Source organism: Aquarana catesbeiana, linkage group LG13 (genome assembly GCF_042186555.1).
Source record: "Aquarana catesbeiana isolate 2022-GZ linkage group LG13, ASM4218655v1, whole genome shotgun sequence".
Classification (NCBI taxonomy): domain Eukaryota; kingdom Metazoa; phylum Chordata; class Amphibia; order Anura; family Ranidae; genus Aquarana; species Aquarana catesbeiana.
In genome coordinates, this window is record NC_133336.1 from 98,411,786 (window position 1) to 98,435,528 (window position 23,743).

At 42.3% G+C, this 23,743-nt stretch overlaps 1 protein-coding gene across 2 annotated transcripts in view; it reads left to right on the forward strand.

The window, feature by feature from the left end:
- Positions 1-4,987: 4,987 nt before the first annotated feature.
- Positions 4,988-23,743, forward strand: part of GPR176 (G protein-coupled receptor 176) — a 123,880-nt gene continuing 105,124 nt past the window's right edge. The window contains exons 1-2 of one of the 2 annotated variants that reach the window (XM_073610413.1): positions 4,988-5,259; positions 5,355-5,933. In XM_073610413.1, the coding sequence (XP_073466514.1) occupies positions 5,741-5,933 (193 nt within the window). In that variant the 5' untranslated portion in view covers positions 4,988-5,259; positions 5,355-5,740. Of the gene's footprint in view, positions 5,934-23,743 lie in introns of both variants that reach the window. The other variant, XM_073610412.1, reaches the window with a different exon arrangement.

The following is a 23,743-nucleotide window of genomic DNA, read 5'->3' on the forward strand; positions in this document are numbered from 1 at the left end:
ATCCGGTTCGGGTAGTCTCTGGGGTAGGCCTCGGCCACGGCCGCGGGAAGCCCTCACATATCCTAACTTCCTCTGGACAGGTACAACAGAGACAGGCGTGGTGGACACAGAATTCAAAGCAATGTCCGCTGATGAGACGGCAACAGCAGTGTCTCTCTCCGGAACATTCTCGGCAAAAACAGGCAAAGTGGTGGCCTGCCATTCTCTCTCCGTAGTAGTAGCAGCTTCTACTGTGGCGATACTTGTTGCCCAATCCATTCGTTAAGCACGGGGCGACATGGTAGGTTGCTCCACCACAAACAAATACTCTCCACATTGCGGACATCGGCCAGATGGACGGAGATGTACGGCCAGTCCTTCACATAGGTGGCAGATCATGCCCAGTCCCTCAATATCTCCTGAGGTATACAGAACAAACCTCCCCTGCGGCTTCAGACGAACACCAGTGTCCGTAAGCGGGGTTCCGGTCAGTACAATACTCGACACAGTGCTTGCAGCGAACATTCTTGGTCCCATAATTGGCTGCATCGCTGAAAAAGACATGGCCACACTCTGATCTTCTCAGCACGATCACGAGGTCTCTCTTCTTCCCTGGCATCAAACACATACGCGCGTCCCACGCGGTATCAAGTAGGGTAGGCTCCTCCCACTTGTTCTTCTGATCACGTAGCTCCCGGGCTTTTACTGGCACCCGCCGCCTATGCATTCAGAAATAAAGTCCTGCAACTTTTAACCTCTTCTCTTCCTGAAAAATTTACAAAGTCCAGCTCTCACCGTAAACTCCCAGTGAAACACCTCTCTGTGTTGTGAGAATTGACGGTCAACAAATCCCAGATGAGCCCCCATATGTAGCACTAACTCTCGGTGGAGCTGCTGGTTTAAGTGGGCTGTTACCTTCACTCTCGATACCTCTGTTTCACCGGCACCGGGTCTAGGGTTCCGTTGAGTTTACCTCTGGATGATATAAGCACCAACACTTGAGTACATTTTCAATGCTTTATTGAACCAAGTAACGAAGGAAGTAGCAGGAAAGAGGCAGGAGGAAAACTGCAGGGAAGCTCAAATACCTTACCTTAGGTTTCTTTAGAACATCCTTTAAAGTTGAATACTGTAATTGAATGCAATCCCCTTTTGTGGGACACGATCTTTGCTCGCCTGGATAGGCCTCTCTCACTTGCCTAGCAGCCAGTACGTAGCATGAACAAAAGTCTCTGCCACAGACTTGCTTGAAATAAACCCGTACGATCCTCTGCCACAGGATGTATTGGTTCACGATGAATGTCAGACACAGTACTTGGACCTCTAAGCCAACCCGGCAGTACTATGCGGTAGGATTACTTTAGGATACGTCCTCCAACCGAGTCACCAGGCCCCTCTCCAGACCAGCACTCTGCATGATCCTTCCATGATGGGTCCTCCCCTGGGATCTCCTTGGTTTTCCAGCTTCTTCACTCTGGATAGACAGCTCAGGACCATTCCTCGGCTGCTGTGGTAGGGCCCAGACAGGTTTCTTGGCCCACCCACGCGCCGCAGCGTCGCGGGCCTCCGGAACGGAGAACCACGAGGTGGTACTCTAACACATACCTGTCGGCCAGGAGGGTCAGCAGGTGGCTGAAAACGAACTCCTAAACATGGCGTCTGTCTCATAAATACCCTCTCCCAGAATGCAACTCGGAGGACCACCTCCACCGAGTTGTCTCCGGGACAGAGGAGAACTCATCCGCTTTAACACGTTGCTTTTCCAACGGTTGTCGATAGTGACAACGACACCCACCGGCACAATGTGGAACCACACGCAACGTCAGCCAAGCTGGAACAGAGGCAAATCTAACTTCCTATAATGAGCAATTCACAAGTTTACCTATCAGATGGTAGATCATAAATCTACCAGTGCTACATATACACTATATTGTACATAACACACACCTGCACTATATACACTATATTGTACATTACACACTGAATATACACTATATTGTACATTACACACTGAATATACACTATATTGTACATTACACACTGAATATATACTATATTGTACATTACACACTAAATATACACTATCTTGCACATTACACACACCTGCACTATATACACTATATTGTACATTACACACACCTGCACTATATACACTATATTGTACATTAAACACACCTGAACTATATACACTATCTTGCACATTACACACACCTGCACTATATGCAATTGGCTACACCCACTGTTCACCGCTGCGTGTGCCGCATTACTACTCCCCTAGGGCACATAGAGGTGTCCCAGGTATTTTACAATCTCATAGTGTATGCTACAAAAAAAATGCCAAGCCTCACTGAAGTGTTCGGGTTTGGCTCGAAGAAAAGGTGGCAACCCTATTTCCAACACAGTACTTTTTGCAATGACTAGACATCCTCAGTCTGATGGCCAAACCCTACCCATTCAACAAAAAAAGTGTCAAAAATTAAAAACCACAACAGACAGTTTTTGACAATTCCTTAAGGCTGGGGTCACACCTGTGCGAATTGAACGCGGCTTACACCACATCCAATTCACATGACATTTTAAAATACGTTCATTTGAATGAGGCTGATTCACATATGTGCGTTGCATTCGCACTCCTCATTGCCCAAAAAACGTGTGCACAATATCTTCTATGGGAACATTATCTTCTATGGGAACACATCTGATTCGCAGATGCATTCTGTTGTGAACACTCATTCTCTCTTTCTCTTCACTACACCTCCCCCCTCTCCCTGCTCAGCTGATCCGCAGCTACAACGGAGAGAACCGCTGAACAGCAGTTTTTTCTCTTCACTGAGAAAATGGAGCTGGAATTCGCACCGCATATGTGTGAATTCAGCCTTAAAAAAGAAAAAGAAAAAGCGTCACGCAATGTCAATCCATCTTCAATCACGTCGCCCGATGGACCCGAAAAATAGAAAAAATAAAAAAGCTCCACCTCGATGGGAGGCCTACGAGCGACTGCTGTCTCTTGGCTGTGACAGCTGTTATATAGGCAAGGGTGGGGGCACCAGGTGACATAACTGAGTGACCCGCCCCCTTCATGTGGTTTCAGACGGGGTCATCCGGTTACATCATTGGGTGGCCCCGCCCTTGCCTATATAAGAGCTGTTAAAGGGAAAAGACAGCAGTCGGCGGGAGCCCTCCCATGGAGGCAAAGTTTTTTCGTTTTTTTTTTTTCTATTTTTCGGGTCCGTCGGGCGGCGTGATTGATGATGGATGGACTTCGCGGGACAATTTTTTTTCTTTTTTAATAAAGGAATTGTCAAAAACTGTCTATTGTGGTTTTTACTTTTTGACACTTTTTTGATGAATGGGTAGGGGTACAATGTACTCGATACCCATTCACATGGGAGGGCAGGATCTGGGGGTCCCCTTGTTAAGCTGAGCTATATACCCTATCTGTAATGCTGAGCTATATACCCTATCTGAAGGTATTTGGCACAATTATATTACAGAAACACACACATTGTACATTATCCACTACTTTAATAGAGTGGATTATAGGATTTACAAGCATTTTACCTCAGTTCACGCTGGGGATTCCTGTCATGCAGGGAGAGAGAGGGGGAGAGAAGACAATACATTACATGGTAAGACCTACCCCGAAAATAAGCCCTACTGCGTCTTTTGTTGCCAAAATTAATATAAGACCCAGGCTTATTTTCGGGGAAACACGGTATATACCCTATCTGTAATGCAAGGCTATATATCCTATTTGTAATACTGGGCTATACTGTATACCCTATCTGTAATGCTGCGTTATATACCCTATCTGTAATGCTGCGTTATATACCCTATCTGTAATGCTGTGCTTTATACCCTATCTGTAATGCTGATCTATATACCCTATCTGTAATGCTGGGCTATATACCCTACCTGTAATGCTGGGCTATATACCCTATCTGTAATGCTGACCTATATACCCTATCTGTAATGCTGGGCTATATACCCTATCTGTAATGCTGAGCTATATACCCTATCTGTAATGATGACCTATATACCCTATCTGTAATGCTGAGCTATATACCCTATCTGTAATAATGACCTATATACCCTATCTGTAATGCTGACCTATATGCCCTATCTGTAATGCTGGGCTATATACTCTGTCTTGTGAGGTTGAGCTGTATACTCTGTCCTGTGATGCTGAGCTATATACTCTGTCCTGTTATGCCGATCTGTATACTCTTGACACTATGGGTGGAAGCAAGTGGAATACAGGGGACGGAGTGGGTGGATTATATAAGGGGTGGGGCTTATGAGAAGTGGGAGAGGTCAAAAAGGAAGGGTGGGGTCTGGCGCCCCATCCTAAAACTTCACCAGCCGCTCAGGGAGACACTTCTTTAAATATAAAAAGTGCCTTTAATATACACCTATATAGATCAGACCAAAATGAGGGACAAATCAGGAGGAAAGAGGGACTGAGGGACTTTGTTCCAAATCCGGGGCAGTCCCTTGAAATCAGGGACAGTTGGGAGCTATGCCATTAGCCCTACCATGTAAGGGCCTGTAGATGGTTACACACTAAATGGAACTGTTTATGTTTGTTCACATATTACCGAGTTTTGGTAAATTTAAAACAGATTGTACAATGAGATTGTAATGTGTATAGCCACCTTTAGCTTTGTGAATTGAGTATGCTTCATAAACTCATGTTGCCCCTATGTGAAACATATATTTAAAAACAATATCTGTAGTTATGATGCAGTACATTTCATACATTTTTGGTTTTCCAATACCCAAAAATCTTCTTGATCCTGTACCTTTGCTCTTTATGTAGCCAATATCACACGCACAGGAATCTGAATTTGTGTGGTGAACACTAAGCAGTATGCATTGTATTATTTTCATATTTGGCAATATTTCCCATATCTGATTATGGACATGTCACAAATATTCCAACCCCCACATTTGTGCCCAGGACAGATGCCATCCTCTAAGGCCTAGATAAAACTGCATTAAAATGCAATGGAATAGAATGGATTTGTATTTATGAATAGAGTGACAGTCGGTGGGAAAGCAAGCCTGGAACCATTTTATCATCCTTCTCTGTTGATTTCCAATATCCAGGCATGTTGGGATTGCATCTTTATTGCAGAAGGGATAGAAAAAGTGTGAAATGGATGAGCCGTCATTGTGAACTGGGTGTAGATGAAGGCAGCCTGTATATCGAGCCTCTCAGTGGCTAATGAGCCTACGCTGTGTGTTCATGTCTCTGCAATCATTGCATTGCTTGACTAGGTGAGGGAGACATTTCATGTCAAGCCTTTTCTTCTTTTGTTCCCCAGCATCAGGCTGTGAGACTGATTACGCTTTTGGTTCTCTTTCCCAATCAGTTTCAGTGACGGTAACAAGAAGAGAGAGGTGGAGAGAGGGAGCCTGTGTCGGAGATTCGCAGAAAGGGAAAAGAGGAGCAATGAGATTCAGGGTCAGCTCCTTCTCCCCCCCTCCTTTTTTACCGGCATCTGACATGATCTTGTTTTGGAGATGTTTGCTGGGGGTGAAAAGCAAGGAGAGAGGCTTGTGTTCTTCCTGCCGTACGAAGAGCCAGAGTAAGACCGGGTGAAGGAAAAAAAAATGCACGCTATCCGGACTAGTCAGGTAATTATTCTGAGATGGGCGCACAAAGCCAGGGAGCGTGCCGAGCTGTGGGCTTCAGAGCCATGATGCTGAGAGCAGCCCTGACAGTGCAACAAATGCAGTAGGTGGTAGAAGAACCACCATGGGTTATAATGGCAGCCTGATCCTCAGAAACAGGAGTGAGATTGGCTTCTATCAGGCTGGGGCACTGGAAATTAGGAACGTGTCTCATTCTCAAGTCCTATGGAGCAACCGCAGCAGCAGCAGTGCTGGGCTGAGCTACAGACATTTCACCACCAGCGTTCAAGTTATTATATTCATTGGTTCTCTATTGGGTAAGTTCAGGATCCCACTGCTATATGTGATGGTTAATATATACTGTATTGTACTCGATGCCATGTTTTCATGCGTTATCAGCCATTGCACATCTAGTATCCTATATATCATATATCTCCTCCATTTCTCATTGAATGCCCCCTCACTATGGATAGGCAGATCTGATGATCAGATCTGAGATACGCCCATCCTCCAATCAACCTCAAAACACAGGGTGTCACACTAACTTTGCTTTTAAATTGTTGTAGTATTATACTTAGCACATATGTAGCAATTGAAGTATTCAGTTTTTCCTTGAAAATCCAAAGAGTTCAATCATTAGTGGTATAATTATCCAGCAGGCTGAAAGATCTCTGAGATTAATCCCACCAAACACCATCCAACTACTACTGGAAGTGCTCACATTAGACTGCAGTAACAAAGTAAAGCATTTTACTTATTTCTATAACTGGATTCACTGCAGTCAATGGAAATATGTGTTGATACAATACATTTTTGATGCATCTCTTCTGCAGTCTTTTTGTCATAATATTTCTCTCTTAAATGACATGGCCATCCATTTTCAAGGTGAAGTCCAAAATCTGATATTATGCATTTAGGATTTTACTTGAAGGACCATGAGTTCAACTTTGGGTCATCTACTATAAAGCAAAGTCATTTCATGCCACACATTGCTCTTGCCACACTGGTTTTGATTTGATGGCCTGTTGTCCCCATGTTACCTTCCATACTACTGTACCTTCCTGAGAATTGTAATGCCGGGTACACACGAGCGGACTTTTCGACAGCAAAGTTCCGACGTAACGAATCTGCAGGACAATTCGATCGTGTGTGGGCTTCATCGGACCTTTGCTGTCAAAAAATCAGACGGATGTTAGATTTAGAACATGTTTCAAATCTTTCTGATGCACTCGAGTCTGGTCGAAAAATCTGTTCGTCTGTATACTAGTCGATGGACAAAAAACAACGCAAGGGCAGCTATTGGCTACTGGCTATGAACTTCCTTATTCTAATCCCTTCGTACGTCATCACGTTCAAGCCAACGGACTTTTGGACGGACTTTAGTCCGTTCGTGTGTGTGGGCAAGTCCGGTCGTTCGAAAGTCCGTAGTAACTCAGTCGAAAGTCCGTTGGAAAGACTGCCGGACCTCTGATGCTCGTGTGTACGCGGCATAAGAGTTTTGTCTTTTAATTATTGTACATATTAAAGCTTATGTAAACCCCCCAAAAATGTAATATATTGCATCTTAGGAGCAATCCTTAGATGTGGTGATGGCGTTAGTTTTATTTTTTAATGCTTTTTATCTTAACTTTTACCTTGTGATCCAGCCAGCAATAAACCTTCTATCTTTGGGTGGTAAACACTGACAAAGGAAAACGTTTGCTTTAAAGAACTCCAGCCTAACTTTTTGATAAACTTTTGTATTAAATGCCGGAACTATTAAAATCAATAAACACCACTGAAGCTAATTATAAGGTACTTTTACTTAGTTAACATAGGTTTACATAGTGCCCCAAAGGATAGCCAAATTTGCTCAGAGTTCTAATGAAGCTGGAACATTTCTAAATACCTGGTGGAACTGTCCCCAAATAAGATATTATTGGATAGGTGTCTATCAGTTCAAGTAGAATTAAAGGCAAAACCTTTTTTTTTTTTCATTTTGGATAGAGCAAGGGAGGGTTATAACCCCTGTCCGTTTTTTTTTTTTTTTTGCCATCTGTAGGCCATTGGGGAGATTTATCTTCACTTCCTGTCCCATAGTGAAAACAGGAAGGGAATGGAAATCCCTCCAAAGTGAGGTCACCGGGACTAGTGTCCCTATTGGAAGCTATCTCCTCTATTGCAGTTCTGGGGACAACACAAAATAATTTTTTTTTTTTTTTTTTTACTTTCATTTCCGATGATAACGGTAAACATGACAAACAGAGAGGGTAATTCTCCCTAACTGGGTCACAGACGGTAATAAAAATTTTCCACATTTTGTCATGTTACAACCAAAAATGTAAATGTATTTTATGTGATAGACCAACACAAAGTGACACATAATTGTGATGTGGAAGGAAAATGATAAATGGTTTTCAAAATTTTTTACAAATAAATATTTAAAAAGTGTGGCGTGCATTTGTATTCAGCCCCCTTTACTCTGATACCCCTAACTAAAATCTAGTGGAACCAATTACCTTCAGAAGTCACATAATTAGTAAATAAAGCCCACCTGTGTGTAATTTAATCTCAGTATAAATACAGCTGTTCTGTGAAGCCCTTAGAGGTTTATTAGAGAACCTTAGTGAACAAACAGCATCATATGGCCAATGAACACACCAGACAGGTCAGGGATAAAGTTGTGCAGAAGTTTAAAGCAGGGTTAGGTTATAAAAAAATATCCCAAGCTTTGAACATCTCACGGAGCACTGTTCAATCCATCATCCGAAAATGGAAAGAGTATGGCAGAACTGCAAACCTACCAAGACATGGCCGTCCACCTAAACTGACAGGCCGGACAAGGAGAGCATTAACTCTGCAGAGATCCACAGCTCAGATGGGAGAATCTGTCCACAGGACAACTATTAGTTGTGTAGTTCACAAATCTGGCCTTTATGGAAAAGTGGCAAGAAGAAGCCATTGTTGAATGAAAGCCATAAGAAGTGCTGTTTGCAGTTTGTGAGAAGCCATGTGGGGGGCACAGCAAACATGTAGAAGAAGGGGTTCTGGTCAGATGAGAACAAAGTGGAACTTTTTGGCCTAAAAGCAAAACGCTATGTGTGGCGGAAAACTAACACTGCACATCACTGAACACACCATCCCCACCGTAAAACATGGTGGTGGCAGCATCTTGTTGTGCAGATGCTTTTCTTCAGCAGGGACAGGGAAGCTGGTCAGAGTTGATGGGAAGATGGATGGAGCCAAATACAGGGCAATCTTAAGAGAAAACCTGTTAGAATCTGCAAAAGACTTGAGACTGGGGTGGAGGTTCACCTTCCAGCAGGACAACGACCTTAAACATACAGCCAGAGTTACAATGGAATGTTTTAGATCAAAGCATTTTCAATGGTTTCAAATGGCCCAGTCAAAGTCCAGACCTAAATCCAATTGAGAATCTGTGGCAAGACTTGAAAATTGCTGTTCAAAGACGCTCTCCAATCTGACAGAGCTTGAGCTATTTTGCAAAGAAGATTGGGTAAAAATGTCGCTCTCTAGATGTGCAAAGCTAGTTGAGACATCACCAAAAAGACTTGCAGCTGTAATTGCAGCAAAAGGTGGTTCTACAAAGTATTGACTCAGGGGGGCTGAATTCAAATGAATGCAACACTTTTCACATATTTATTTGTAAAAAATTTTGAAAACCATTTATCATTTTCTTTCCACTTCACAATTATGTGCCATTTTGTGTTGGTCTATCACATAAAATCCCAATAAAATACATTTACATTTTTGGTTGTAACATGACAAAATGTGGAAAATTTCAAGGGGTGTGAATACTTTTTTCAAGGCACTGTATACTGTTTTGGGCAGGAGCATTAGGGAAAAACCCCTGGGAGATGTTGCTTAATTTGAAACTGTGGGATGTACCACTTCCTAGTTCAAGCTTATTGCCCCTATCCTAACAGTGTCTAAAACTTTAGCTATGGCAAGGAAATCTTCTATGCCTACAATTGAGTAAGATGTCTAGGCGACACTAATGCCCCGTACACACGGTCGGACATTGATCAGACATTCTGACAACAAAATCCTAGAATTTTTTCTGACGGATGTTGGCTCAAACTTGTCTTGCATACGCACGGTCACACAAAGTTGTCGGAAAATCCGATCATTCTGAACGCGGTGACGTAAAACACGTACGTCGGGACTATAAACGGGGCAGTAGCCAATAGCTTTCATCTCTTTATTTATTCTGAGCATGCGTGGCACTTTGTCCGTCGGATTTGTGTACACACGATCAGAAATTCCGACAACGGATTTTGTTGTCGGAAAATTTTATAGCCTGCTCTCAAACTTTGTGTGTCGTAAAATCCGATGGAAAATGTGTGATGGAGCCTACACACGGTCGGAATTTCCGACAACAAGGTCCTATCACACATTTTCCGTCGGAAAATCCGACCATGTGTACGGGGCATTAGTGTAAATGTCACAAAATTTGGACTTGGTCCTTTAGGCACTTGAATTATCTTTTTTACGTACCCGTTCCCTCTTTAATCCCTCCATCTCTTGTCCTTCTTTCTTCACACTGTTCCCCCTTCTGCATTTTATTGTTCTTACTTTGTATTTTAAAACTTAGTTTAGTTTAAGGGCATATGGTATCTACATTTCTGGTTTGCACAAAGAACTACACAAAAAATCATCAAACTTGGCCATAGCAAAAGTAAGCAGGCACAATTTTACTCTTCCCTTTGGTGTACCCACCCATAGCATCCATTTCAAATGTACATTGCGGATGTTTTCTCTGTACTGTTGTGCCTTGTTATTTTTCATATGTTGAAAACAATAAAAAAATGAAACAGATAGTCAATGAACGATTAATACTTTGTCTGTGCAATGGGAGAACATATCGAAATTCACAACCTAGCACCCTACCAAACCTTGCATTTATGCCTACTGTCTCCAATTCAGCAAGTTCTGTCATTGAATATCTAATGCAGTTGCTCCCATTGTTTCATGGTAAATACACTTTTTCTGGCCCAGTCTAGCTTAGCAATAGTATTGTAATGACCAGGAGCAAAATACTGGTTGATAACTGAGAGCCAGACACCCTTAGGCAGAGGGTCAGAAGACACTACTGTGGGGGTTGATGTGAAGGGGGCAGAGGTTACTACTGTGGGGGTGAGTAATGTGGAGGGGCACAGAGGACACTACTGTGACACACTATGTGTTTTTTTTCATACTGTCTTTTTATTGGGGGTATTGATAATTATTCTTTGAAAAAAGGGCACCGTCCCTCCCTAGGGATATTTTATTTCCTCCATGTTGTCTAGGTAGATCTCAAGCTCTGAAAGGTTGCCCACCCCTGTTTAAGAGGAAACGGCTACAGGGTTACTGGTAAACTCACAAACATTGAGTGTACAATAAATGTAACCCCAGTACAGAAATAAATGTGAAATGATATGCATAATAAAATAGCTATTTTGGAACTGGTAAATTATATTGTAGGCTTACAGGTCCTATGACACCTGAATTGGTTTTTGATCTTAAAACTAGAGTAGCGGAAACATACAACCTCCCACAAATTTCATAGGAAGTCCTTTTACCCATTATCCTTACCTATACCCCCTTTCATTCTCTGTGAAAAGCCTTTCTCTGCCAGAAGTGGGTGCAGGCATCCAGGCCAGATCCTAATAGCATGCATCTTTTCTGCAAGACCGATTGCTATCAGAGTACTCCAGTTCCAGTGAGGTGGCCCTTTGTCCTTGGATCCCTCCAGTTTTTCAACTGTGTTACCAGAGCTACTCTGGACTTTACTATGAAGGATGCTGTTCATGAATATAACTGTGTGTAGCTTTTGTGTTCTGAGCTGGTTTTCTGAAGTAATAGATGCTAATCTAGACTCTCTGTTTTTATAGAGACTTATATAGACTATGCTATACAGCCACATGATGCCCTGATTGAGTCAGAGACATTGCTGTGAAGTGTCCATATTCTTTTCTATTCTGAGCCAGTTTTTCATTTCTCTGCAGTGTATGTATGTTCTTTGCTATCATGAACCTGTTTTGCTTTATTGCTTCTAACTTTGCACCTGTTTGTAAAACTGCAAGTTAACATTACTACCTGTATGACCATTAAGCTGATTACCTATTTTGTTAAATTTGGCATCTATGAACAGGATGGGACATGTCAGACAATGGTGATGGAAATGGTGTGACAGCAGCGACCTTTAGTACTATTCTTGAGAAGCAGGCAACCTACTTGCAGTAATGACCCTCTTATTTCTGTCAAGATTACTGCCATAAAAATTACCAAATGAAACTGGGTCGGGTCAGGACTTGGGTGATTGTGGCATGATCTGTTCATATGGGACCCACTAAGGAACTGACACCTACTCAGAAGCACCAAGGCATCAGTTGGATAATTGGTCAGAAGTTTTCTCACAGGGGGACCATTGGGCTATAGTGGGATCAAACATGAAATGACCTCAGGAAAAAAGCTTCTTACCCGGGAGAAACATTAAAGCATCTTTTACAAGGAAATCAAGCAGATGCTACAAAAGATGATGCAACCATAGGTGATCAAAGACATTAAGAGCCTATACTGGGCTCCAAATGTCTTGGTGAAGAAGGATGGCGCTTTCTGCATTTGTATGGCATATAGCTTCTAAATGCGGTTACTACTAGCGATGCCTATCCTCTTCCACAGATTGAGGACTCCCTGACTGCCCTAAGACAGGCCAATTTTTGTCAATACTCGGATCTCGTCAGTGGGTATTGGCAGATCCCTGTCACCAAGGTAGGCTGGCCAAAGGCCCTTTCATTACTCTCACAGGCATAGGCGTGCACACGGGTTGGGTGTGCCTTTGAAACAGTTTCACATTGAACAGATAGCTAAATTGTAAGAGCCGCTCAGTTTGTGAAACTGTCATGTATTGTAACTGCTTGCAGAGACCAGCTGTCAAAACTCAGCGGTGATGTCGGGGGTGGGAGGGACTGAGCAGCTATCAAACAAAAGGCAAAGGGTTTAGAGCTCAGTGTATGTGGCTCCGCCCCCTTTCTTAAGCAGCCCAATCATTGGCTAGTGTTTGATAGCTGTTCGGTCCCACCCAACCCCAACACCACCGCCGAGTTTTGACAGCTGGTCTCTGCAAGCAGTTACAATACATGACAGTTCCACGTACTGAGCGGCTCTTACAAGCCTTGCTATCTGCTCAATCTGAAACTCTCCCTCTCCTCTATCAGTGCCCATCAGTGCCACCTGTCAGAACCAATTAGTGCACATCAGTGCTGCCTATGAGTGCCAATCAGTGCCAACCAAACACACCTATCAGTGCTTCCAATAAGTGCCACATATCAAAGCCAATCAGTGCCCATCAGTGCCACCTATCATTGCCCATTAGTGTCACCTATCAGTGCCCATCAAGGCCCATCAGTACTGCCTATCAGTGGCACCCATCAGTGCTGCCAATTAGTGCCAATAAGTGTTACCTATCAGTGCTACCAAGCAGTGCCTATCAGTGCTGCCAATCAGTGCTGCAAATCAGTGCCAATTAGTGCTGACAACCAGTACCGCCTATCAGTAGCTATCAGTGCTGCCGATAAGTGGCCATCAGTGCTACCAATAAGTGGCGCCTATCAGTGCCAATCAATGGTACTTATCATTGCTGCCAATCAGTGTCACCTATCAGTGCCCATGAGTGCTGCCTATCGGTGCTGCCAATCAGTGCTCATCAGTGCAGGAATTGGGAGATGAACTCAGCAGCCAGGCACATTGTCAATGGGGGGCCAGCCTGGTGGGGTACAACTGAAATATGTTGATGTTTATTAATGCCTCATGCTGATCTTTAGTATGATAGGTAATCACCACACTACTATTTACCTCAACCCGATAGAACACCTTTGGGATGAATTAGAGCAGAGACTGTGAGCCAGGACTTCTCATCCAACATCAGTGTCTGACCTCACAAATGTGCTTGTGGAAGAATGGTCAAACATTCCCTTAGACACACCTTGTGGACAGCCTTCCCAGAAGAGTTGAATCTGTTATAGCTGCAAAGGGTGGGCCAATTCAATATTAAACCCTACGGACTAATGCCCTGTACACACGGTCGGATTTTCCGACGGAAAATGTGTGATAGGACCTTGTTGTCGGAAATTCCGACCATGTGTGGGCTCCATCACACATTTTCCATCGGAATTTCCGACACACAAAGTTTGAGAGCAGGCTATAAAATTTTCCGACAACAAAATCCGTTGTCGGAAATTCCGATCATGTGTACACAAATCCGACGCAGAAAGTGCCACGCATGCTCAGAATAAATTAAGAGACGAAAGTTATTGGCTACTGCCCCGTTTATAGTCCCGATGTACGTGTTTTACGTCACCACGTTCAGAACGATCGGATTTTCCGACAACTTTGTGTGACCGTGTGTATGCAAGACAAGTTTGAGCCAACATCCGTCGGAAAATATCCATGGATTTTATTGTCGAAATTTCCGATCAATGTCCGACCGTGTGTACGGGGCATTAGACTAGGATGCCATTAAAGTTCATGTGCATGTAAAGGCAGGCATCCCAATTCTTTTGGTAATATAGTGTGTATATATGTGTATATATATATAGTGTATATACAGTTGTGCTCATAAGTTTACATACCCTGGCAAAATATATGATTTCTTGGCCATTTTTCAGAGAATATGAATAACACAAAAACTTTTCTTTCGCTCATGGTTAGTGTTTGGCTGAAGCCATTTATTATCAATCAACAGTGTTTACTCTTTTTAAATCATAATCACAATAAAAACTATCCAAATGACCCTTATTGAAAGTTTACACACCCCAGTTCTTAATATCGTCTTTTGCCACTTTTAACATCAGTGACAGCTTGAAGTCTTTTGTGGTATTTGTGGATGAGGCTCTTTATCTTCTCAGATGTCCCATGTCCCATGTGCAGCTTCCTGGCTGATGAATGAAAATGTTTCTCCAGTCTTTTTTGATAACATACTGCATTCATCTAGAATAAATTACTCATATGGCTATACATGTGATTGCCATCATCCCTTGATATGGAAATCAAGAATAAACCTCAAAAAGTGTGATTTTTTTTTTTTTAGGCAATTGAAAAAAGTATTAGAAAATTAAAGTAATAAAAAATAGAAAATGTGTTTATAAAAAATATATTTATTACAAATAGATTTTAGTAAAATTCCAAGTTGGAAATTAGAAAGACAATAACAATAAGTGATGATATCACATAACACAACATCACCCCAGCTACTTGCTGTTTCTTCATCAGTGGATTACGATGAGATAAGGTAAGTGGGATCTCCAATGCGTTTCGAAATGTGCAAATACAAGCAAATCTTCTTCAGGGAATAATACCACTTCTGAAAACATAATTTCAATAGTATAACAGATACAGAACCCAGCAGAACCAGCTTCAAACTACCCCCAAAGGAAAATGAGGGGAAATACAAAAATGCACTATAGAGAAGAAAAAGAAAACAGGCAAAATCTGATGAAAAAACCCTAGGAAGATAATTAGTAATAATTCCGTGGGATACTGGGTCAACCTACATGTTATTCACCAAAAGGCTGTCCCAGTAGCTACCTAAGTTCAAATATTTGAACTTGCTTGTAAGAACCTTTCTCAAATCTTGCATTTAGAAGGTAAGTTCAGTATAACAATACCAGCTTTTATATTACAAAGTTCCAAATATGCTGCTAGCGGTCCTGGGAATACTGCATGGATCCACATCCATATATACAGAGCATATTGTCATGTGGCAAACATATATAGATGATTTACTGTTGATATGGCATGGTCCAGAAAACCAATTCATGAATTGTCTTGAACAAATAAATCGCAATAACTTTAACCTTTTTTTCACAATGACCTATGATCACCGTAAGGTCGATTTTTTTTTTTGGATCTGAGTATTCTTAAGGATGAAAATGGTAAACTTACAAGTAAATTATTTAGGAAGGACACTGCTGGCAACACTTTGTTGCATGCCGGCAGTTTCCATCCTGAGTCTTTGAAAAAATCCATACCCTTTAGCCAATTTTTGCGCATCAAGCGCAACTGTACTACAGATATGGATTTCCAATTGGAGGCCGATGCACTTACTAGTAGATTGCTAGCAAGGAGCTAAACAAAATCATGTTTGAAAAGGGCATTCAATCGTGTTAAATGCACTAAAAGACAAGACCTAGTTTTCAAACATAAGGGGAAAAAATAAGGTTAATAATATCATTAGAAGTATATTATGGTACCCAAATGAACATGACAAAATTAAAAAGATTCTTGCAAAATACTGGCCCATTCTGACTAAAGACCCAACTTTGGGGAACTTAGTAACTAAAAATCCACAGATTACATATAGAAAAGCTGGATCTAGAGGGAACTCTGGGGGGGACCCATGTAAGACCTGGGGTACATTTCCATGTGGGTCATTTTCCCAATGTTCTGTAATTGGAAGGTGTACACACTTTACACTGCCCAATGGTGACTGTTTTCGGGTGAAGCATTTTGCAAATTGCAAAACGCGAGGTGTGGTGTATCTTATTCAGTGTCAATGTGGGTCTTTCTATATAGGGAAGACCAAACAAGAACTAGGTCAACGGGTTATTAAACACATGCACAGCATGAGTATTGGCAATCTATATTTGCCCCTGGGCCGATATGTAGCCAAGGGACATAATTATAGGATGTCCTAGGTCTATTTCACTGTTCTTGACAGAGTCCACATTCCTGCCCGTGGGGGTGATTGGAATAAGATTCTACTCCAGCTTGAGATGCGCTGGATTAGGTATCTTAATGCCACCATGCCGTCGGGCCTTAATGAATGTGAGAGCTTTAGATCTTTTCTTGAAGGTTTTTGTTCAGGGAAAACTGACTAATAGGCACATTATACATTCTAAAATTTAAATAAATCTCTAATTTCATTCTCCTTTTTCTTCTTTTTGTGTTTTCTCATTGATAATGTTTCTGATGGTAAGGGTGAGTGAGGTTCTGGATAATATTCCCTCTCTTCCACCCTGTATGTCAATTCCCTATTTTTAGTTTGATGGTCTAAGACAGTGTTTCTCAACTCCAGTCCTCAAGGCGCCCCAACAGGTCATGTTTTCAGGCCTTCCATTATTTTGCACAGGTGATTTGATCAGTTTCACTGTCTTAGTAATTACCACAGCCGTTTCATCTGAGGGAAATTCTAAAAACATGACCTGTTGGGGCGCCTTGAGGACTGGAGTTGAGAAACACTGGTCTAAGATAAATATGGCACGTCTTTGGCTTTATGTCCATAAATATATTTACTTACTATGTTCTATTCTGGACATATAAGAATTGTGTTTTGTAAACTTTATATATAAAAAATTGTTTTGTAATAGCAGGGGCATTGCCTTTTTGCTGTACTGGAGACTTCGAATTGAATTTTTTCTATTTCATTTAAGGTTTATTATTCATTGTTTCTTTCAAATACTTATGGAGAATGGAAAATTTCAATTCGTCTTTGTGCCTATTTGCCGCGTGTATAAGAATTTTCTTCCTGCCTGTCTCCATCATGGTCGCCATCCTGGTCTCTGGATGTTGTCATCACGGAGACAGGATATGATGCGGCCAAACGTAGCTATGACGCAATTGCGCACATTAATCTGATGATAATTGCATAATTACTTTAGGGATGCCTGTAATGTTTACCGACGTAATTCCTTCCTCATCTCTGCAGGGCATGGACGTTTCACTTGATGTGGATCCATGCTGTATTCCCAGGACTGCTAGCACCATATTTGGAAATGTGTAATATAAAAGCTGATATTGTTATACTGAACTGTCTAAATGCAAGATTGGAGAAAGGTTCTTACAAGTAAGTTCAAATATTTGAATTTAGGTAGCTATTGGGCCAGCCTTTTGGTGAATATCATGTAGGTTGTGCCTGTATCCCATGGAATTGATACTAATTATCTTCCTAGGGTTTTTAGCATCAGATTTTGTCTGTTTTCTTTTTCCTCTTTGTAGTGCATTTTTGTATCTCCCCTCATTTTCCTTTGGGGGTAGTTTGAAGCTGGTTCTGCTGGGTTCCTGCAGTTTATGAAAAGTATTGATAGAATGATACATGGTTCTATTGTCACCGTAAGGAGTGCTCCTGCTAGAAAATTCAAACATTGTAAGTGTATATATGAGTATGGATATGTATTTACATATGTATGTACATTTGTGGATACAGTTCCATATACAGTTATATATAATATTCATCTGTTTTTCTATTGAAATTATGTTTTCAGAAGTGGTGTTATTCCCTGAAGAAGATTTGCTTGTATTTGCACATTTCGAAACGTAGCTGGGGTCTACCACTTCTTGTTTACATTTTAACTTTCATGTTATGTGATATCATCACTTATTGTTATGTCTTTCTAATTTCTAACTTGGAATTTTACTCAAATCTATTTGTAATAAATATATATATTTTATAAATTTTCTTTTTTCAAATGCCTAAAAAGTTTATTCTTGTACTGCATTTATCTTGCCATCAATTTTGACCAAATTTCCTGTGCCTTTGTAACTCACACATCCCCAAAACATCAGCAATCCACCTCAGTGTTTCACATTAAGAATGGTGTACCTTTCATCATAGGCCTTGTTGACTCCTCTCCAAATGTAGCGTTTATGGTTATGGCCAAAAAGCTACATTTTGGTCTCATCACTCCAAATGACTGCGCCAGAAGGTTTGAAGCTTGTCTCTGTGCTGTTTGGTGTATTGTAAGTGGGATACTTTGTGGCATTTGCGTAGTATTGGCTTTCTTCTGGCCACTCCACCATGCAGCCCATATTTCTTCAAGTGCCTTCTTATTGAACATCTTGAAACAGCCACACCACATGTTTTCAAAGAGTCCTATATTTCACCTGAAGTTATTTGTGGGTTTTTCTACACACAATCACTAATTACAAGCAAACAGATCACAGGTGAGAATGGTTACCTTTAATAGCCATTCAAATCCCTTTGTGTCAACTTGTGTGCATGTTATCAGGCCAAAATCACCAGGGTAAGGCCCCTTTCACACTGGGGTGGTGGGTGCGTCGGCGGTAAAGTGTCGCTATTTTTAGGGTTAAAACCACCGCAAAGCGCTGCTGCATCAGCGCTATGCCGGTGGTATAGCCACGCTGCCCATTCATTTCAATGGGCAGGAGCGGTGAAGGAACGGTGTATACACCGCTCCTTCACTGCTCCAAAAATGCTGCTTGCAAGAGTTTTTTTAACGTCCTGCAAGTGTGCCGCTCCAATGTGAAAGCACTCGGGCTTTCACACTGGAGAGACAGGAGTGGCTCTTTACAGGCGCTATGCAGGTGCTATTTTTAGAGCTGTAGCGCCTGTAAAGCGCCTCAGTGTGAAAGGGGTCTAAGTAAACTTTTGATCTGGGTCATTTGGGTAGTTTCTGTTTTCATTATGATTTAAAAACCATATACACAGTTGATTGATAATAAATGGCTTCAGCCAAACACTAACCACGAGTGAAAAAAAAGGTTTTTGTGTTATCATTCATATCTCCGAAAAATGGCCAAGAAATCATAAATTCTGCCAGTGTATGTAAACTTATGAGCAGAACTGTGTGTGTGTGTGTGTGTGTGTGTATATGTATGTATGTATGTATGTATGTGTATATATATATATATTGATATTGTGATATTGGGGTGTTTAGCTCAAGTGATAAATGCGTTTTTAGTGCAGTGAGCCCACATCAGACAGGCGTTATAGTTAAGGGCCTGGTAGCCCACGTTTATTAAACAAAAACAAAAGCAAAAAGGTCCATTCAGGATTCCCACGCAGGGGTTTAACTTCATTAAGCACTCCAAAAATAAGGAAACATACCGAGCCACCTGGCTCTCTTGTCAGCAGTTCCTCTGCTTGCTCTCAACAGATTTGGAAATTCTTTACAGCCCCCTGGACTCACTGGCTTCCTCAGTCTCCCCGACTCTCAAGGCTGGCCAGCCTTTCCCAGTCCCTGGGCAAAGAATCCCCTTTACATAGGCTGCAGACTCCCACAGGGCAGACCACTCTCCAGACACAGGTCTGTCTTCACACAGCAGTAGCAACAAGCTGCACACACTCCACCTTCCTCCTCTCTCTGCTCTCTCTAGCCCCTCGTTATATGGGCCGTGTGCACCTGGGCACACAACCTGCTGGCTCTCCATAAGGCCTGGACACAGAGTTAGAGATCCCATCACACCCAAGTCTCTGCGGGGTCTCCAAACTACAGAGCCCCATTGGAACATAGCAAAACCTGGAGAAAGCTGCCAACACAGTTTTCTCCCTTTCAAAGCTATGCTCTGTAGCACTGCAGTCTGCCGACATGCAGACTCTGTGTCCATTTTCCATCCCTTTTCACGGTAACAGGGACTCTCACTATTACTATATATATATATATATATATATATATATATATATATATATATATATATATATATATATATATATATATATATATATATATACACACACACACACACACACACACACACACACACACACACACACATGTGTGTTTGCGCTTTGGGGTGCACACCCTAATGCAATAGGCTGCACGCCTATGCTCATAGGGTTGTGCTAGTTCAAATGGAGGTCCTTTGGGCTGAATAATGCATCTGTAACATTTCAGAGAATGATGGAACACTGTCTTGGGGACAAAAACCTGGAAAGTATATATCTGTTTAGATGATATAATAAAGTTTTCTGCTACATTCCAGGACCATCTGCACACTTAGATGCAATGCTGTCCCAGCTACAGCAGTATGGGCTGAAGTGCAAACCCAAGAAAAGCCATCTATACAAATGTGACAGAGTTTCTAGGACATGTCATCTCCAGACAAGTGCACTCCCCAATACCAAGAAAGTAAAGGCCATATAGGAATGAAGGCCCCCAAAGACCATGACTGAAGTCAGAAGTTTTCTGGGATTGATAGGAAATTATCAGTGTTTCATCAAGCACTAAGCCCAGTACTGTATTTAGGTTTTGTGCTGCCCTAGACCTAACTAAACTCATGCACCCCCTAATTAAAATATGGGCCACCCTTCCTGTTTAAGACCTGCCCTATCTGTAAACCACACCCCTTCCTATTTAGGCTCCACCTTTTCCTTTTAGAGCCCCACCTCTTCCGCTCTGTACATTAAAAGTGGGTACCAAGTGGCCTCATCAGTCAGTGCCCATCACTGCTGCTTTATCAGTGCAGCCCTATCAGTGCAGCTTAAGAGTGCCATCTTATCAGTGCCCAATAGTGCAGCCTTATCAGTGCCTATCAGTGCCCATCAGTACAGTCCCATCAGTGCCCATATCAGTGCTGCTTTATCAGTGCAGCGCAGCCTCATCAGTGCAGCTCATCAGTGGCCATGAATGCAGTCTCATCAGGGGCAACCAGTGCAGCCTATTAGTGCCCATCAGTGCCCATCAGAGCATCTTCATCAGTGCCCATCAGTGTGGCCTCATCTGGGGCAACAAGTGCAGCCTAATAGTGCCCATCAGTGCAGCCTATCAGTGCACATATCAGTGCAGCTCATCAGTGCAGCCCATCAGTGCCCATATCAGTGCAGCCCATCAGTCGTTGTCGCTGCCGCCCCACCCCCTCCTGCCAGCCAAGCACGCTCCATAAACTGCCCACAATTTTTGCAAGTGCCGTGCTACAGCAAGCCGGCCACCGGGGCTATATTTGTGCGGGAGGCGGCCGCGGTAACCGGGACTTGAGAAAATGGGACGGGGGGCTTTTTTGCATGCAGAAGGGCTGCTTTTTTGCCGCCCCCTGCAAAGTGCCACCCTAGGCCTTGTCGGTCTAGGCCAAGACACAGCACTGACTAAGCCTATCATTCTGCCCTGATTCAAAAGTTCCTATATGGGGTAGACCAGCATGGGGGCTATATAAAAGCAGAACTGGGGTCGCAACAACAGGAGGTGTTTGAAGTTTGAAGGTGTTTGGTGTCTGAAGGATACCTTTACTCTGAATTTCCCATCCCCTTTCAAAAATTGTGATTTCTACACAAGAAATGGAATTCCAGCCTAGTTTGGCCACTGAAACATCCTTAAAACGACAATCCTACCAAAATATTTGTACCTGCACTCAACCCTACCCATAAATATCCAACCTTCCTATTTTAGATTGGTCAATTGTATTTACACCAAATTACTGTGTGCCAACAAATGACCCCGGCTTAAAAGCCAACTTCTCTATAGCCTCAAAGCCTGAGGAAGCCTTGCACTATCTGATGTACTTATGTCACTTGGTCAGACTGATTAACAGAGGTAGTCACAGAGACTCTAAACAATGGGTCTTACTCAAACACATTCACACTGCCACCTGCATAGACTCTCCTGGTGCTATCCACATTTCCCAATGTATCTAACATTGCATCCAACAACTGAAGCCTTCATTCAGGCTTCCTCTCAGGCCTTCAAGAAATGCAATCTCTTCCTGATTCACTCACCTCTATATCCAATACTCAGTAATCTGGAGTTTACACTAAGCTCCATGGACAGTACTGGTACTGCAATGCTGACAAGGGTTTGATTCTACATGTGTGTTAGGCAGCCCAATGGGTTAAATAAAAAAAAATGACTCGATTCCCTCATCCACTCACTTGATGTGGATGGGGGAATCTTCCCTGCCAAGCTATTGTATTCTGGCAGTCGGGAGACTTTCCCATCGTCAAAATACACTAATTAGTGCTGCCGGCTATAGCCAGAGGCACTGATTAAGCGAGGAAAATCCTACAGGACGGTTGTGCAGAAGTCGATCTATAGTTCAACTTCTGTACAATTTCCCTGCTGAACTGGCTGAATTTCAATCCCATGTATGGCTTTAGTCCTGCACATCTAGTTTATAACTGATATTGGGGATCTACCAACATAGTACAGACATGGTTATAGCAGATATGACAAACACTACTCCTCTGCCTACTCTTTAACATTACATAGAAAAGGAGAGCTATATATGAGTTTTCAGCAAGTAATAAGGTAAGCAGCAATTTTTTAATCATTTTTACATTTATATTATGTAAACTGTAACTTGTAACAAATACAAAGCAGGCGTTCTCCCAATTTAAGGTCAGGGCTTTGCGCAGGCCACTTAAGTTTCTCCAACCATGCCTTTATGGAGCTGGTTTTGTGCACCTGAACTCAAAAATTCAGATGTCTACATGCTTTAAGCAATGTAGTATTATTATACAGGATTTATATAGCGCCAACAGTTTACGAAGTGCTTTACAACTTTAGGGCAGACAGTACAATTACAATACAATTCAATACAGGGGGGAATCAGAGGGCCCTGCTCATTAGAGCTTGCAATCTAGGAGTATACTTTGCTTGTTATATAAACTCTGGTGTTGTGTTTCCACAGTAAGGCTAAAGAAACTGCTTAACATTTGGAAATAATTGTATGTTTTTCTAACATATTTTGCTGGTTACAAGAGCTTGCAATCTATTTTCATTGTCATTGCATTGTTCGAGGAATAAATTAGGCCTTGTTTGACTAGAGTTTGTTTTAAATGTCAAAAACTCAATTGACAGTACTCAATATGCCTGCAACAATTAGGGTATTGAATGTTGATGCAAGTGTAGTGATACCCCCATAGGGGCTGCTGGTAGATGTGGTCTGCCTCTCACCCTGCACAGCCAGGCACACAAATCTTCAGACACTCAGGAGTCAAGAAGCAGTCCTTGTACTTTGTTTTTTATTTTATTTAGGGGATTGTAACTTGGATAGGGTAGATATGGGATGCTCAGTTAGTTGTTAAAGAAATAGGGAATGAGAACTATATACACCTCCGGTATATACAGCTTCCTCTCTTCTACCTCCAGCACGAACTTGCTTGTAGAACTACAACTCCCAGGACCAATTGGCACAGAATTGGAAGCCTTATAGTGGCTCAACCAGGCCAAAGCAAAAATGCCCTTTTGCATGCAGGGTTCGCGGCCCCCTATGGTGTAGCAAAATTGGTAGTCCTAGTGCTAGCTGTCCCATGTGGCTACTGATCCCAGTACCATCTCTTCAGGCCCTGCCAGTCCTCCTGGCTGCAGCTGCCTCTTTCCACTCCCCATACCACCACAGTCCTCTCCACTGGCTCAGCACCCATCCCAGACTGCTTGCACCCAGTCCTCTCAGGCGTGCTTCCAAGTCCTCCTGACTA